Here is a 17,422-nt window from a genome sequence, read left to right on the forward strand (position 1 = left end):
TTAATTTTGAAAAGTCAAAATTACAATGTGTCCAGTCAAAATTACGATTCAAGCTATCCGGAATTATAATCTCACTAGTAAAAACGATAATTCAAGATATCCGCAAATACATTGTGTCTTGTCAAAATACCTTATGACATCTGAACTCACGATATAGCCATTCGAATCATCACACGTAGTGATTGATAATTGGAGATATCTGTAATTCTGTTTTGACTGGTCAGAATTCTAGTAAGTTAGAATTCTTTCTAGCCATATCTGTTGTGCAACTCCAATTTCCTTTACATTGTTCCATTCTCCCGAGGTTATCACGGAATAATATTTCTGATTGGTTCCCTTTTGGTGCTTTTTCCAAGACACATGTTACTCCATCTTTACTAACACATGTAAATAAAGTTCATTAACATTAGGAATGGTTGAAATTGAATTCTTTATATCAAAAATTCTTATTTTAATTCGTTTAAATTGAATTGTTGATATCAATATATATATATATATATATATTGCGGGCGAAATTTGGTTCTTTATCACGTTTAATTATGAAACACTAAACAATCGATTGCTTGCTATTGTAGACTGTCTGGCTAAAAAAAAAAAAAAAAAAAAAACACATTTAATGCTGCAAGGGATACTACTGAACATTTTTGAGGAACAGCGTCTAGCCAACATTTAAGTAGCAACCAAAGAAACATTCAATAAGTGAAACCTTAAATCCGTTTTTTTAATATCAACTTATTGATCAGAATAATTTTGAAAATTAAAGGTCACTGCACTTATGCAGAAAAATGAAAAAAATGCCTTGCTCTTTGGAAAAAGTTGATATTAATCCACACATGTCTTGTTAAACAAATGATCCTCCAATGTGCAGATGTCTTTAACTGAAGTGTTGCAGATGCTCATATTAAACGTGCCAAAATATTTCTGGCTATAAAAACAGTAAACAGGAGACATAAAAAACAATGGCCAGGCAATGTAAGAAAGATATTCTGTTAGCATGATTTTCATAATAAGTTTACCTAAGTGGTTATCATTTTTTCTTCTTAATGGCAATGCCAGATACTCAATTCTGTTGCCAATCGCTGTATAAAAGACAAAATTAGATTTTAAAATTTGATGGGATATCCATCCTGGTGAAAAATAGAATGTGGTAATGGAGTGGGTGGTTTCTGGGGGCAAAATAAAAAATCCTGATTGGCTTTAAAATGGTTTTATTAGCGAATGGAGAGTATGCTGCTTTGGCAGTTGTGCAGATAATATTGTAAGAGAAAGCTACTGGCATATGGATCATTAATTTTGATTATAAGACTTTTTTAATGGCATTGTTATATTGATTTAATTTTAAGGCTGGCTAGATCAGGCTTTCTCTACTTGGGTTGAGAATGCAAAGCAAGTCCAGAGAAAAGAGGCCGCTGAGTCAGTCAGATGGCTCTAGGTCGCGGTGACAGACCACTGGTGGCGAACTGGTCTCAGAGGGAACAAAGCTGAGGGTGAGCGCGCCAGGACAGCCGTAACTACGGAGATGGTTGCCGTGGCTGTGTGATGAATGGCGGTGGCAGGGGGGAGGGAGCGGTGTCCCTGGAGCCATGGCCGCTCGGCTGCTACAGAAAACACAAGCTGGCTTGGGGGAAGCCATGGCGACGTCTCCGTCCGCAGACGCCGTTCGCTGTTTCACAAGTGAGACGCCGGCAGTCCAGGCCATGTCTACCCAGGTCAGTAATTTCCGGTCTTATCTGCGGTCACTTTGAAAACAAAATGTCTGTCTGTTCCACCTGGCCAGGGACAACTCTCCCCCTCTCTTACTTCAGCCACATGCAGCCCACATGATCAGGAAGTAATTATGGAAACAGAACACGGAACGGTCCTTCTCTGAACTTCACAGTTACACACAGACATTTCAGGGTGTTGTACGTTTGATTTAATTAGAGAAACCAAGCAAACTGCAAAGCCCTCAGTGGTGAACCTTTAAGAGGACATGTTTCACATTGTCTTGATAAGGCCTCTGGGAAAGTAAACAAGGATATGCTTTGAGAGCTGATTCAGTGCTTTCACTGCGTTTATGCAGCACTCTTAGACCTGTGACTTCTGATGCTCATTTATGCATGAGCATGGCGGACATAGCTCCAGGGTACATCGGCATACACATTGTTTTTCATTACTGAATACATGTAAGGAAAGAAAAGCTGATTTTCATTACTGAACAGTAAGCAGTGAGAGTAAGAGATTTGTTTGCATTGCTAGACATTCCTTCAGTTCAGTATGCATTTGGAAATTAACACTATGTATCACTGACAGGAAAAAATAATTTTCTGGAAGTGATACTTCTGAGGGGATATATTTGATGACGGCCTGTGAACCAGGAACTGATCAGAATTGTGTATGAAAGGAGAGCAGGGACTAGTTTTGTTTCCATAAATTGGCTGAAGTTCAGGAAGTGTACTTTGTAGTAGTCAAAGTCTCTCAGTGTTCCAGGTCCTGTTCCTCAGAAAAGCGGATACTGTTGCGAAAGGATAAAGTTAGCGACCTCCCAAAGCAGGGCGGTAATCCAAGCCGCTAGCAGAAAATACGCTTACTATGTGGGGCCTGCCGGTGGCGGTTTAGATAGCTGGATCTGGTCGGTCGTAGACCTAGCACCCGAGAAGCAGCCAGCCCTGGACTTGGGTGGTCACGGGACGGCAAAGTTAAACTTCCCAGTCAGCACAACGATCCGATGTAACTCGGCAACTGCAGTTTGACTGTAAAAAAAATAAAAAATAAAAATAACGTTAGATCTGACTAGTCTCTACAAACCATGAGATGTGCAACATAAGGACAGTGGGAACTAATACAATTCAGCTCTGAAGATAATTTTTTTTTTATATGCATGCACTTGTTTTATGAGCATTAAGTATTACATTCAAGAGTCTTTTGGTGAATCACATTTAATAACAAACTAAATATATTTTTGAAGGGGTATTTGAATGGGTCAATAAATAATCAATATCAAGCTAATTTTTTTTCAAGATGTTGCATGTGAAGTGACAGGGCATGAATGCTTCATAAAACATATTTTTGTATAATATAATTTTTATACTTAATTTCATATGATCTGCCAAATACTGTAAAACACAAATCAACAAATACATCCTGGCTTTTAGTGTAAGAGACAGTCTTGATCAAGTACAGTTCTTAAGATTAATGAACAACTTGACATTTTTAGTCCTCTGTTCTTAATCAATAATTTTAATACTTATGAGGACCAATTGGGAACTCACTGCTAAACGCATATTGTGGCCGCAGGGCACATTTCTAAATGTTCAAGTGGTAATCAATGCAGGGAAATTAGCTATTGATCTCTTAAACTTTTGTAATAGGTTACCTATTGGTTTGCTCTTTCAGAAAATTCAGATTATTTCCCTTCCTTGGGAATAGAACTATAATAACACTGTCAAGGTGTGGGCGTGAATTTGACGGTAGGGTCATGCAGTATTTTTCAGGGTCAAACTCTAATTAGTATAAAGGGCAATTTTCAAAATAATAATAAAAATGAGTTTAGGCCACCAGTATGATTTGCCTGAAAGCCAGGGGTTCAATGAAAACTTTAATAACTGGAAAGAGCTGCTGTGATTTTTAAAACATTTGTTTGTTGAAAACCAGTGTTTACTCTTTGCTTTGACACTAAATGAAAATGTTAAATGTAGTTGGTTTAACTTTCCTCAAATTGTTTAAAAATGTAATGACTGAAATAAACGCCCGCCTTCCGTGTTCTGCAAATGTTTATCTGAACGATTAGAAGATATATTGAGAGGTTATAAGATGCAAGACATAACACCTTCAAACGCAGACTGAAGACTCATCTCTTCAGGCTGCACCTCTCCCCACCCCTCCCTAGCCTATAGTTCAGCTCACTGTACCTAGTTAGGATAATATGATTATGTTAGTGTATCTGGCAGGATTGTTTTTGTCTGATTAGGTGTGATTAGATGTGATTCCAGTGCTAGTTTGTACTTGGTAGGATTCTTGCTTGCTGAACAAGCTTACTCTACAGGGTTGGAGTCCTGATCGATGTGGTCACTTCTGGCACTACGATCCTTACTTCACTCTAGTGTTTCTTTTGCACCTCTACATCATGAACCTATGCACTTGTTGTACGTCGCTCTGGATAAGAGCGTCTGCTAAATGCCTATAATGTAATATAATGTAATAACATATGCCATAGAGCAGGGGTTTCTAAAATGTGGGTTGAGGATGGGGTCGCATGAAATTTTGGGCGAAAATCATAATTTTTTTTTTTTGTCATTTTTTGTATCTTTAAAACATGCGAATGTAGGCTGCAATGAGGCACGAGAGGGCGTATGCTAGATCGCCAATGCAGTTATGGCCGAACAGTGTTGTTAGACATGAGGCATCTGTGTGTGGGCAGGATGTTGGGGTCGCGTAAATTTGTGAACATTCATTTGGGGTCGCATCAGAAAAAAAGTTTGGGAACCCCTGCCACAAAGAAGCATGGATGGGGTTGGATGCATGGATGTGTTGAACATGGCTCAGATTAACTTAATCATGGCTGTGACTTTGCAGAAATTTAAAGATGTGTGATTCAATCTATTTTTGTAAAATGCATGTAAAATAAAAAAAGGAATTTCAGGATTGATACTTGAAAAATATAAAACACTTTTGATTGGGCCTTAAGGTCTCTCTCTTGTGAATATATATATATAAAGACGCTCGATTATACAATTTTTTTCTCAGAAATATTTCAGGATATGAAGACTTATGAGAAATATATGCCAGACGTGCCCTAAAGATGCAATATCTATAGCCTCAGCAAATTGTCAATACATTAATGGGATCTGATCCTCTGCTTTGAGTGTATGTGTAAGAGTATATGTAGGCCAATTATTTACCATTTTCATCCTATGGATTGGTTGGCCTACTTGTGCTAAACTGTACCTTTGTTGTTCAAGTCACTTGTTCCTGCTGTTGAAAGAATCTCGTCTTTGAGGTCTGCATATAAGACTGTAAATCAGTCAGTCTGTTTGACACTTGGTTAGTCTGTCTGCTGTACTTATCTTTTTTCTGTCTGTGCTGTATCCTCCTTTTAAGATAATGAAATTAACAAATCTATTTTAACCCGAGCAGTCATTCATGTTACCTGATAGTGCAAAGTAAAACGCTCAGTGTTAATTTGTCTCTGCAGATTCCAGTAGGAAATAAATGCACTCTCCAGTGTAAATTGAGAAGAGCTCTTTCTTTCTTCTTTTCTATCATGTGTCCAGCCTGCAGACTATCTGGCTGTGTAACGGACAGGTGTTGTTCTCTCATCCCTCCTGTAGGAGGCAGTGTGTGGCCCGGGGGTGGAGCTCCTGTGCTGGGGCTCTGGAGACCTCGGACAGACCGGACGGGGCGGGACCAGGGACGTGTCCCCCCAGAGGGGCGCACTGGAGGCCTTCACCCCGGGGAAGCTGGGAAGGGTCAAGCTGTTGGCGTGCGGCTCCTGCCACTCCGTTGTCGTCACAGGTACCCCTCGCTCTCTGTCCGCTGCGACAACCCCCCCCCCCCCCCCCCCCCCCCCCCCGCCGAAACCGTTTATCCATCCGTTGCTTATTTCTGATGATGTCATGGCTGGAAGGGGCACCCTCAGGAATGTTTCATTGTACAACAACTTTTCCCTTGAATGTGTTTGCCTGCTGGACGTAGCACCAAATGATATGGAAGTGCCCTGGCACTGATTTAGCATTTTTAGCACTCTTGCCCTTAATTGAGTCCAATGACTGGTTGCTAGGCAACGTGTGGAAAACACTCATCGGCAGGCAATATGTTTCATATATTTTACAGATATTTTACAGCAGGTAGAGTGTGAGAAATTGGAAATCCAGTCAAATCTGTCTTCTGCATTGATTTCTTCTCTCCTTTGATTTAATGGAAGACGCGTGATTAAAAATGAGTGTGGTACCGTGTGAGTGTTCGTCTGGGGGGGGGCGGCCAGCACCCGTGTACTCCGTCATTTTTCAGTACTCGCAGAGAGGGGCTGATGATTGATGTCAATGGCAAGAGTTGAAATAAGGTGAAGCAGGATTTGCTCTAAGCTGCGTGTTGGTGTACGAGAGCTTCAATTGTTTTTTTTTTTGTTTTTTTCAGGGCAGGTCATAAACAAAAACAAATCTTTTTTGTGTCATAGGTACAATTTCACCCACAAAACAACCAAAAAAAAAACAAAAAAAGAAAAACGGAAACCCAGAGAGCATATTTGCCTCTACGGCGTCCCCACACACGGCCTTTCCCCAGAGCTCCGTGATTTACACGCATCATCGAGCTTGTCACATGACCCGCGCGTAGATATATAGGCTTCACAACACGCATAAAGTCGGTGTGTGAAGTGATAGGACCCCCCCCCCCCCCCCGACTCCTAGCGGAGGCAATAATACTCTCCAGCTTATTTGCCAATTTGACAGAAACCTGGTGAGGAAGGAGAGCACCGCTTTCCCCGCGCATTAGCCCCGGGCTGTTTTAAATCAAGCCGCAGATAAGACTTATACATCACCTTATCGCCGGGGCCCACCGCGAGATCATTACAGTAAAACGTGACAAATTTGATTGATTAAAATGGCGCCCGGCCGACTCGGGCTAAATCACGCTAAGTGATGTGACATCGCTGTTTCACACATCATATTTCTGTCAGGACGACGACGGCAAAAAGCATTGTCACCCGATGATAACTGACAATAAGAGGCATCCAGGATGGAGATTTATCGAGGGTTTTTAGCGGTCTGAAAAAGTAGTAATTTTTGCGCATTGTCACTTTTCGAACGATTGTAAATTCTGCGCCGGGTCCGAGCGCTGAGGAGCGAAGGCACTTACGTCCCTGACAAAGTGCTGGCCGTAAAGTACTTACTGTTCCCATTCATTCTGCCCTGTGCACTCAAATATTTACTTACTGCAAATTTACAAGGTTCAGTCTCCTACCTGGCCCTCCGCATTAGACTTATCTCTGCTTTTATATCGACCGTGTTGCGATCATTTAGGCAGGAGTCTCCCCTCATTATCACTGTAGAGGAGAAATGGATTTACAGTCTCGCGCTGTTGCCGTGGCAAATAAATACACATCTCACGACCTGGGCTTTAAGAGGATGCTATTGATTCGTTTTTTTTTTCTCCTCCTCCTTCTCCCGAAGACCGGTGCAGTCGTCTTCCTTCCGCGAGGATAATGAAATATGAATGGCGCTGATAGCCGGCCTCCTCAATCTCGCCGCGTCAACCTGAACGCGAAATGAGAGGTTTGGCGGCGGCTACTGCTGGAGCGGAGACCGGCCCTCTGTCTCTCTCTCGCGCGTAATTGGACGCCGAGTTAGTTTCGGAAGGATCGTAATTTAGTAATCTTCTGGAGGCGGTGGATGACTGACCTGGTCTTTCTCTCTCTCGCTCTTGCGCTCTCTCTCTGCCTCAGACACACACAACCACACACACACTCACACAGCTTATGCACATTCTATCACAGCTTACAAGCCTCCTCACCTGAGAGGTCTTGGAAAGGTGTGAGCAGTGAGCTTCTGCTCTCTTGCCACACATGCACGCACACACACGCACACACACACTCACACTCACATTTGCCCAGGCATATATACAGAAATGAAATTATTCTTTCTTGCTGTGCACCTGTGAGCTGATTGTTTCCACCACCTATACATGCAGTGGGGAAAAAGGTTCAAAATGAGGTGAATCGCACAATAAGTGGATGTGTTATTGGTGTTACTGGTGTATTATTGTAGCCAAAATGTCTCCTCCCTGTCTCCTTTCGTGGGCATATACATTTCTGTGGAATACATCCTACAGGGACAGATGTACCGAGTACAGAGACTAGGATACCGAGCTCTCTAATCAGTCTGAATGGGCAGAGGAAGAGCGCAGATGAGCAGTTGTATTACAGCAGAGTAAAGCTCTGAATACTACTACTTGTACATTTTGTGTGTGTGTTTGTGTGTGTTTTTTAATTTAATTTCCTTGTGTCACGATTCAATATGAATGGCAAAACAAATCTCCAGAAAGCAGTGGCAACAATAAAAAAAAAAAAACAAATTAAGCAGAATAAGTAAAGTTTAAAAAAAAAAAAATAATAATAATAATAATTTTTTTAATACTGTTCTGTTAGATGACCTTATGGCATATTTATTATTGCGCACATTATTTATTATTATTTGTATTTATTTATATCCTTTATTAGAATTGTCCATTGGATCTGACAGGAAAAAAAAGATTTTTCAATCATTTCGAGAAACAACTGTATTAATTCCACCGGGGGTAATGTAGATCAAATTAAAGTGCTTTGCCAATGCAATCTGAAAGAAACGAGAAAAAACGAGAAAAAGACAGAATAAATAGTTTCAAGAAAAGCAGCTTTAAACCCTCTATTTAAAGACGGAGACAACTCACAGTACTTTGCCCTAGTCCTTTGAGCAAGACAATTTTCTGAAAACAGGACACTCTTCTTAAATGTGCAAGAGTCCATTAAAGACAAGCACTCAGTATGGCCATGCTATTCTATCAAAAGCAAGAAATAACAAATCACAACATTCATATTTATGCGTGTGGAATTAACACCTGGTTCAGACGAAGGAAAAAGTGAAGGCTTTTGACGAAGTTATGGGATTGACACAGATGTGAAGAATCATTATGGAAGTCTTATAATCTCTTCATGTTCATTTGTTGCCCGTCTTATATCTGAGCTCTTGCACATGTATTGTGTTTAGGTTTAAGATGAAGGTGAGGCTCATCTGTACAATTTGCATACTGCGAATTAGTGTTGAGTGGTCTACAATGCATTTTCTTTAGTTAGTTTATATTATCACTCCTAATCTTTTAAAAAATGTTTGCATTCCAGAAGTCACACTGAGTAATCATGGACATTTGTTACACCTTAAACAAAATGCCATTTTTTGTATATATTTTGTTATGCATTGCTTTATATTGAATGTGCATGTCCCATGTAGCCTATAGTCCCAGTTTTATTTCATATGTGTTGTATATTATACATTAAAAAGGACAGGCGGAGATGTTGTTCATGTTCAGTGTGAAGTTAGGGCAGATAATTGAATGTCAAAACTGAAGTAGCTGCGTTGTAACACTAGGTGGCACTGTTAGACTGGCCATCCCTCACGGGGGTTTTGGGGGGGTGAGTTGGGTGGGGGGGGGGGTGTGTGGAGAAAAAAGGAAATCCGTGCTCACAGGTACCGCGGAGCTATAATTTACTAATATAGCGCGAGCGGCCATTGCCGTTATCTTTTAATAGATTTGTACGGGAAAGCAGGTGCCTGTTGTTAATGTGTCCAAGCGCCTGACTTGCCTAGAGAATTTGGCGCATCCATCACTGTCAGCCGCCCCTGACACCCTGTCGTCCGCCCTCGCGCGGAGGTGCGGCTCGGCTCACCGTAACAGATGAGGCTCCTCGCCGAACGCGCTCTCGTGATCGCCCGCCCGATGTCTGCGTGGAGAGAGAGGGAGAGAGAGGGAGAGAGAGGACGAGCACGCACAATCACAGGACCACTCCACACTCACTCACTACAACTGGTTAAACGCAACATGGGTGTTTTGATGAAAAGTATATAAAATAAAAATTTGTTATAAGTATATAAATGTAAAAAAAATAATGATTATAATAAACCGCAACAACAATGTCAATAATACAAATGCAGACTTACTACAACTACCATAATAATAATAATAATGATAATACAGTGTATAATAATGGTAATTGCATTTATATGGTAATGGCATTTATATAGCATTTTTAGCCAAAGCGCTTTACAATTGATGCCTCTCATTTACCCATTCACACACACACTCACATGCCAATGGTGAAAGGCTGCCATGCAAGGTACCAGTCAGCTCATTGGGAGCAATTAGGGGTTAGTTGTCTTGCTCAGGGACACTTCGACACGCCCAGGGCAGGGGATTGAACCGGCAACCCTCCGACTACAAGACAACCGCTCTTACCTCCTGAGCTATATCGCCCCTGTAATGTTCAGAAATTCAGTAATTTTTAATATCGTGTGGTGTGTGCGCGCGTGTGCGCGCATATGTGGATGCCTTTGCATATGCAATTTGTGCTTGTGGGAGGGAGTGCATGTGCACATATGTGCATGCTTGCATTTGGACCGGTCTGCTCTCTGACCCCTGTGCACCTGTGACCCCTGCCCCCCCCCCCCCCCCCCCCCCCCCCACCTTCAGACTGGGGTTGACCTGGAGGGTGAGGTCTCAGTCTGAGACACGGCAGGACGTGGGGCCTGTTCTCTGTTTGTCAGTTATGCCTGCTGAATAATTTCCAGACTCATATTTACATGCGCTCACCGGTCTCCTCTCTGTCAGTGTCTCATTGCTCCCACAAAAATGCATGCTGGGAAGGGTCAAGGTAACACATTCTACACATTACTCCTACCTCAGGTACACAGAACCACACTGAAAAACCTGCCCCAAGTACATATCTAGAACCGCACTGGCACACCTGCCCCAGGTACACACCCAGAACTGTACCCCCATCCCTCTCCCAATCCCATGATGCAACATTATTAACCATTTAAAAAAACAAAATCTTTCTCATTTAAACACAGTAGTTAGCTTAATTTAAGCTGCCCAGTTTTGGAGCGGAGAAGAAGGCACAAAGAGAGATGCGAGTATTTGTGTGTGTGTTCTTTGTCTCATTTTGGTCCAGTACAGGTGTTAAAAAAAAAAAAAAAAAACTGCTGAGCCGTCAGACTTGGGTTTCTTCCCTGTTTGACATTTCTCCTCGGAACAGAAAGCAGAACAGTGCTTCAAAACGGGCCAGTAATTGCAACCATCATTTTTCTCCTCGCCCCTCTCTGCCCCCCACATCCCCCCGCCCCCCCCACCAAGTATGCGTCATTCCACCACCGGTGAATTACACTAGAGTCCAGCGGGTTGAAGCCCTGTCGCAAGCACGAAGTCAAACGCGTTTAACTGCAAATGCGATTAGATTATTCCTGTTAAAAAGTATGCGAGTTAAAATACCCTATTCCGCACTCAAATTCCAATAAAAATTACGTTATGTAAGTTTGTGTGTGTGAGTGAGTGTGTGCGTAGATGTAATTTAAATTTCCAAATGGCTGCACACGTATAGAGAAAATTATAGCATATGCAAAGATCCTAATGATCACCTTTTATTCTGAAAATTGTTTTGCGACTGATTCTGCTCGCTCGTTCTGCTATTGTTTCGTGAAAGTGTCACCTCGACACGCGTCTTTTTTGAGGCGGAGATGCCTAATTTTTGCCGAGTGCTCCATCCAGGAGGCAGTAAACATCCTTAAAATTAGTGACCATGCTTTCTGTGAAAGTGGTGCTGGGATAAAATGTGTAATTAAACATTTAATTGCTGCTATGCTCGATTGCCTCTCTGCTTGCCAGCCGTTTTGAGTTTGGCTGTTCTTACTGCGCCATTGTTTCACTTCTGAAGAATGGGGGGTGTGGTTTAAGTTCCACCCCGAGTGCTGCAAAATCTCCAGAAATTCTAAAAGATCCAGAAAAACATGGAATCGCGACGTGTCTTTCCACCAGCCTGTCTTTGCGTACGGGACAGAGGTGGCGGTTGTGTGAAAGAGAGAAGTGAACATCTGGATCGACCTCTGAGGATTTGGAACATGTAAATCATTTAAAATATAAATCATCTGCAAACCGTGCAATGATGTTTCTGTTTTATTGGCTTAGACAAGTCCCATTATCAGATTAATTGCAAATCTCTGCATCTTTTTGAGGCTTTGTGTGTGAGCCCCCTTCTGTACACAATGTTATATGTAGGATCATTTCTCAACTCAAAGACGAGGGCAATTTGATTCACTCAACATCATTTCAAGATACTTTTCCCAGATATATTAAATACTTTAAATGTGTGCAATGTGTGTGACCTGTGTGTGTAACCTACAAATTGTGCTTTTTCACCATCCTTGTCCTTAATGTTGTCTCTCATTGCCTCACCACAGATATTTAGAGCAATGTGAGAGGTGTGTGCCACCTTTTATGGCAGAGCTTTGGTAGTACAGTAGTTTATCCCCTATGTGTATCTTGTGCATTCTATTCGGGGAAAACACCGGAACACAATCATATCCCTGGGCTAATTCGGTCCTGCAGGTCAACTATGCAGCTATGCTCTACTGAAGGTTAACTTTGGGACGGAAGTGTTTGTGATTCTGTAACGCTGGTGTACAGTACAGTCACTCCCCTTGTGAAGCTAGCTGCTTTTCCGAGATTCTCCTCTCCCTCCTTTACCTTCTTTCCTTTTTTCCCCAGAAGAAACAGAAGTTGCAATGCAATAAAAAGTAGAGTGAAATAAAAAGACTGGGAGAAAAGTCTGGCAATTAGTGGCTAATGAGACGACCTTGCCAGGCTAGCAAAACTCGAGCGCGGTGATGTTGACGTTTTAAGCAGCTCTTCTGCAGACGTAAAAGGCGTGTCCTTTAAGAAACGCAGAAGTGAGGCCTTAGCGATGATGAAGTCACACGTGGCTGTGGCAGTCCTACACCGAGACACGAGAGCAGGGAAGGTCTTACTCATGGCTACAAATCCCAGGAATGTGTCTGAAGAGTTTTCAGGTCCCTACATTTTTACCAGGGACCCTACCCACAAATATATATATATGTATATTTTTCTTTTTAAATGGGGGAGTGCATGGCTTAAGAACATTTTCCCTTGTATTCAGCCTCATGCCGTTATGAGGTCATTGAGGTTATAAGACATTTTTATCACAAGACCAAGCCATTTGGTGTGTCTTAGCTAGTATGAAAAGAAAACTACTGCTCTATGTATGATTTGTTCTCATTGTGCAAAGGTGTCACAAATGTTTTGAGTGCTACCTGGTCGCTAATTTCTTCTGAGGCAAAAATGGTCTTTTATTTTAAATGACAAATGACTCATAGTTTTTACAAGGACTAGCCAACATTAATTTAATTCATATTATTATTATTATTTTAAATTTCCAAAAAAAAAAAAAAAAGAGTAATCTCATTGAAGACATCGATTCTTTTAAAGGATTGTTGATTTTTCAAAATGTCAGCTTCAGGAACAAGAGCAAACAAACAAACGCACGCTAATTGTGTTTTTTGCTGGGCGGCCGTACAGTCGCGCCTGCTAGCTAAACGGCGGTGCTGGTCGTGTCCTGCCGGTAATGGGATCGCAGCACAAACATTTTCTCAGAGGGCGTCTATTATTAATTCAGTCTGAATGCATCCATAAATAAATAATGAAATAAATAATGAAAATGATATTACTTTTGGCAGCTGGACGGGTTCGGATTTCCTGTTTGCCCACATTTGTTTCTGTCTAATTAGCTTTCTGAGGAGTTGTCCTCCTTTTTCATTTCTCTCCCCGCCCAAAAAAGAAGAAAATATGAACCCCTCCAATGAGGGCAAGCACTTGAAAGCGAGTTCATTTCCTGTTCGGAAGAATACAGTGGCTCTGTTTTGTTATGAGGAAGCAGGCTCATAAAGAGGACGAGAGGATTCAGAAACCTCTTTGAGTCCAGGGATATGAGTATTTCGGTACTCCACAGCCAACGGAGCCTCTTGGGTCCAGTGGGTACGGCGGCGTCTTGTGAAAGTTCAGTTTTCAGATACAGGCCCACTGACATGTTGCGTCAGAAACGATATCTGCTTTGCTCTTGCAGAAGGCCCATAAGATCGTCCGCCGCTCTCTTCCTGCTGCCTCGAGGTAGCCTATACTCGACGACATTTCCACACACATCGATATTTTGCTGTAAGCCTTTTTTTCCTTACAGTAATTGGTGTATAGGTAACAATGCAACAAATGGCCAGCCTTCAGGCAGTTGCTGTGCAGTCCTTCGGCCCAGAGCTGTGAATGTAGCAGGATGTTAATAACATCAGTCGTCTGTAGCCATAACTAGCCCCTCATGCACAGGGTCCTGTGTCCTGTGTCTGTGTTCTAAAGTCTGCTGCTGTCAGCCCTTAATTCAGAATGAAAATGGGAACCCGGAAATGCGAACAAAACCATCTTCCTTCTTCCTCAACTGACCCTGCACTTTAGTGGAATAACCATTGACTGGTACTCAACCGTCTGCATAGATAACGTTACCCATCCCAGAGCAGAGTGAATGGATGCTCCCAGATGTTGTGGCATTCCATTCCATCCTGAGCACCGTATTAGACTGAATTAACTTTAAGGAGGTGGTAACAGTGAGATTTCTCACTGCTCTCCTTCCCCGTGAGGGTCATTTTCACCTGAGTTTCCCTCCGGGTCTGGCATCGCAGATTTGCTACATTTGGGTCAGTTGTCGTGTGTGCTGTCTTTATGGGAAGCCGAACAAGACCTCTCGTTTTGATAAAAGTCTCTACAGACTAAGACTAATAAGCCTGTGCTTGGTTGATGTTCAGCACACGTAAGCTAAACGCACACTGTAGCTTAGCACCACATCTCTGCGTCTCGTTTTTGTAAGCCATAGTTGTCCCGAAATGTTGGTGGGTAGAGGCGGACGGGGCTCAGAACGTTGGCCACTTCTGGCTGTCCCGCTGGAGAGGGTGCACTCAGTCCCCCCCCCCGCGGTCCCAGTTGTTAAAACCCTGTGAGCTGTGTCAAAGGTTCAGTGCGAGGGACCCGCTTTAATTCGGCCTTTAAAAAACAGCCGTAAATCCACAGCCTGGGGAACAGCCCCCGGGGCGCACAGAAGTCCGACACCCCCCGCCCCCCCCCCCCCCCCCCATTAGAGTCAACCGAGCCCCTTTTCAAATCCTCCCCTTTGCAAACCTCACCTAAACCGCTAATTAGTTTGCTTTGTAAAGTTTGGGGTGCAGGATGGAGTTAAGTTTGGAAATATTTGCCCGCTAGCTGGGTGCGCCAGGCGCTAACTACGTACAGATGCTCTCTTTTTCAGACAGGTTGCTTCTTGTGCGGAGCGGTGGAAAGACCTGGGGTGGCTGCGGTTACTTTTACAAGATTTTTGGCGGCATTCACGCGGAACTGCTTGAGCTGTGATGGTTATTGTTAGTAATGTGTCCGAAACATGCGATTAAATGCTAAATGTCTCCGCTAAATATATACATACATTCCACTGCTATATCTATCATGAAAAAAAAACAAAGGTTTGTTTGAATTTTTGTCTGTGGCATGTTGGCTGGTTAACACGTAGCTTCAGATGATTCATTGGAAACTTTGGCCCATATTGGATCAATTGCATGACCACTAGTTTTGAAAATTCCTACCTTTCCTGCTCATTGTTTACTAAAATGAGTTAAAATGCTGTGAGCCACTTGGTGAACAAGGCAATTCAGACAGACCTTAAAGGTTCACTGATAATTGTCAGACAAATTCTCACAATTGTCAAACGATAAAATAAGAATTTTTATTCCATTTTACATTCCATTTTTACTGGCGTATGTAGGTGTTAGGTATAGAATTGCATGGTTGATAATGTTGAAAAGATGATGATACAAGATAAAAAAACTAGTGTTTCCCTATATGCTACAAATGTCTTGTTTTGTTCATGCATTCTTGCTTGAAAGGTGCTTATGCATCTTATGCAGGGATGCTATCCTGGCTAAATGAAGATTGCCGACTATTATTCTTGCAGGCTCTGTGATGGACACTACATATGTATTTTTTGTTACATAACATAGAAATGATTATGCACAAACAATCCCCGTAATTACGTTATCCTTCAGGTAGAACTGTGTGCAGCTACCGTAATTTCTGTTTGTTCTTAAGCATCGCATTAGCTATCAAAACAAAGCAATTATTTTGGAAGATACAATTATCATTTAAGACAGGCGTTGACTGACTGCAAAGCTCCTTTTCTGTTTCTGTGTTCATTTAGCTTGCGGTTCTTTGCCATCCTGTTCATTCGGTTACACACTCCAAAATAGAAAGGAAAAAAAAAACTTTTTTCCATAGGCAAAACTCGCTAATTGCTTTCGCGTGTAAACGTGTACAGCCCATTTGCACGGTGCATCGTGGTTAATTTTCCCATAATTGAACCAATTTAAGGCCTGCACTTTTTTTCCTTCAGGAGTTAATCGAGGGCTGAGGATACGTGGGGCTAAGTGTGTTTTCGTAATCTGGGAACGAAGATAAGAAAGGAAGATATATTTATGAAGGCTCAGTTATGCTGGTTTTAATAAAAGAAGTGCTGTGGGAGAAGGAAAAAAAAAAAAGACCATATCTCTCTCTACAGTTTCATGCGGTGAACCAGCTTGTTTTGATTTACTTTTTGAGAGTGTGTCGACAGGAAAAATGGGCGGGGCGTTAGGGGGAGAAGGGCGGGGGTGGTCTTTAACAATAACAGTGTTGTTCAGCTTTTTGAGCACTACTGAATAAAGGTATATTAACAATCGTAATTTGCTGTGCCAACACCTTTACAATAGGCTTGGGGGGGTGGGGGGGTGGGGGGGAGAGTAGGTGGTAGGTACTGTATAGGGAGGTAGCTGGTCTTGCAGTGTCAGCAATTATGGAGTTCGTTTTAAGGAAATCTGTCATTTTATTGGATTTGCTAGGACATTATTCTTCATTATATTGACAGTGGTTGTGGTGCCTGGTCCCTGAAATTGCAGTGGTTTCTGGATATTTGACTAATGCATACACTGAGATAGATTCAATACCCTTCCCCCCCATCAGACTACAACATAAAAAGGTTCTTCCTTAAACTACAAAGAATATGTCATACAAAGTGATATTTAATCAATACGTTGAACAAAATATGCAATAGCGCTTTATCTAATTACACATTGTTCAATAAACAAAAAATGTATGTCATCAGCATTGATTGCACAGGCTCAGCAAGATCAGACAGGCACATTTTTGAGTAGATGGGAATTGCTGCTTTTTCATTGCTGATTCAACATCAGGTTTTCTTTTTTAATTACTTTGAATGTAAAAGAGAGGAAAACTTAAAGCCAAATGGGGAAATAACCTTGAAGAGATTTGTAAGTTAAAAAAAAAAACTAAAAAACAAATCAAAACAAAACGAAAAAAGAAAAACAAAGGCTGAATATTGTACATTAAATCAATTTCAAAGGACCATAAAACGAGGGCTTTATAATTATGTGCAGCTTCCAAAAATATTTTTGACTGTATTTGTTTCCGTGGCATTGTTGCAGAGGCAGTGAACTGCAATATTTGCAATTGCCAGAGAGTGAGTGCGAGAGTATTGATTGAAAGACAGATGTTTACAAAGAAGAGTATTTACCAGGGCTATGGAGGTATGCAGTGTTGAGTATTGACAGGGACTTCGCAGGTCTCCAGTGTCAATTGGAAAATTCTAGATTTGCAGTTCAAGGTATAGACTGGTGCTCTGGTGGTCTGTACTTTTGAGCATTGATCGGGGAATTAAAGGTCCACGGTGCAAAGTATTTATTGGGAATCGGAGGTCTGTAAGTGGAAAGCACAGGACTAGAAGTTTGTAGTGTATAGTGTAGGATGGTGGATATTTTCAATTATAAAT

The 17,422-nt window shown here is 41.8% G+C and overlaps 1 protein-coding gene across 1 annotated transcript in view; it reads left to right on the forward strand.

Moving 5' to 3' along the window:
* Positions 1-1,520: 1,520 nt before the first annotated feature.
* Positions 1,521-17,422, forward strand: part of LOC118206178 (probable E3 ubiquitin-protein ligase HERC2) — a 361,668-nt gene continuing 345,766 nt past the window's right edge. Inside the window, exons 1-2 of the mRNA XM_035378468.1 lie at positions 1,521-1,709; positions 5,310-5,493. Coding sequence (XP_035234359.1) covers positions 1,584-1,709; positions 5,310-5,493 — 310 coding nt within the window. The 5' untranslated portion in view covers positions 1,521-1,583. The remainder of the gene's footprint in view (positions 1,710-5,309; positions 5,494-17,422) is intronic.

The sequence above is a fragment of the Anguilla anguilla genome, chromosome 10 (assembly GCF_013347855.1).
Source record: "Anguilla anguilla isolate fAngAng1 chromosome 10, fAngAng1.pri, whole genome shotgun sequence".
Lineage (NCBI taxonomy): Eukaryota > Metazoa > Chordata > Actinopteri > Anguilliformes > Anguillidae > Anguilla > Anguilla anguilla.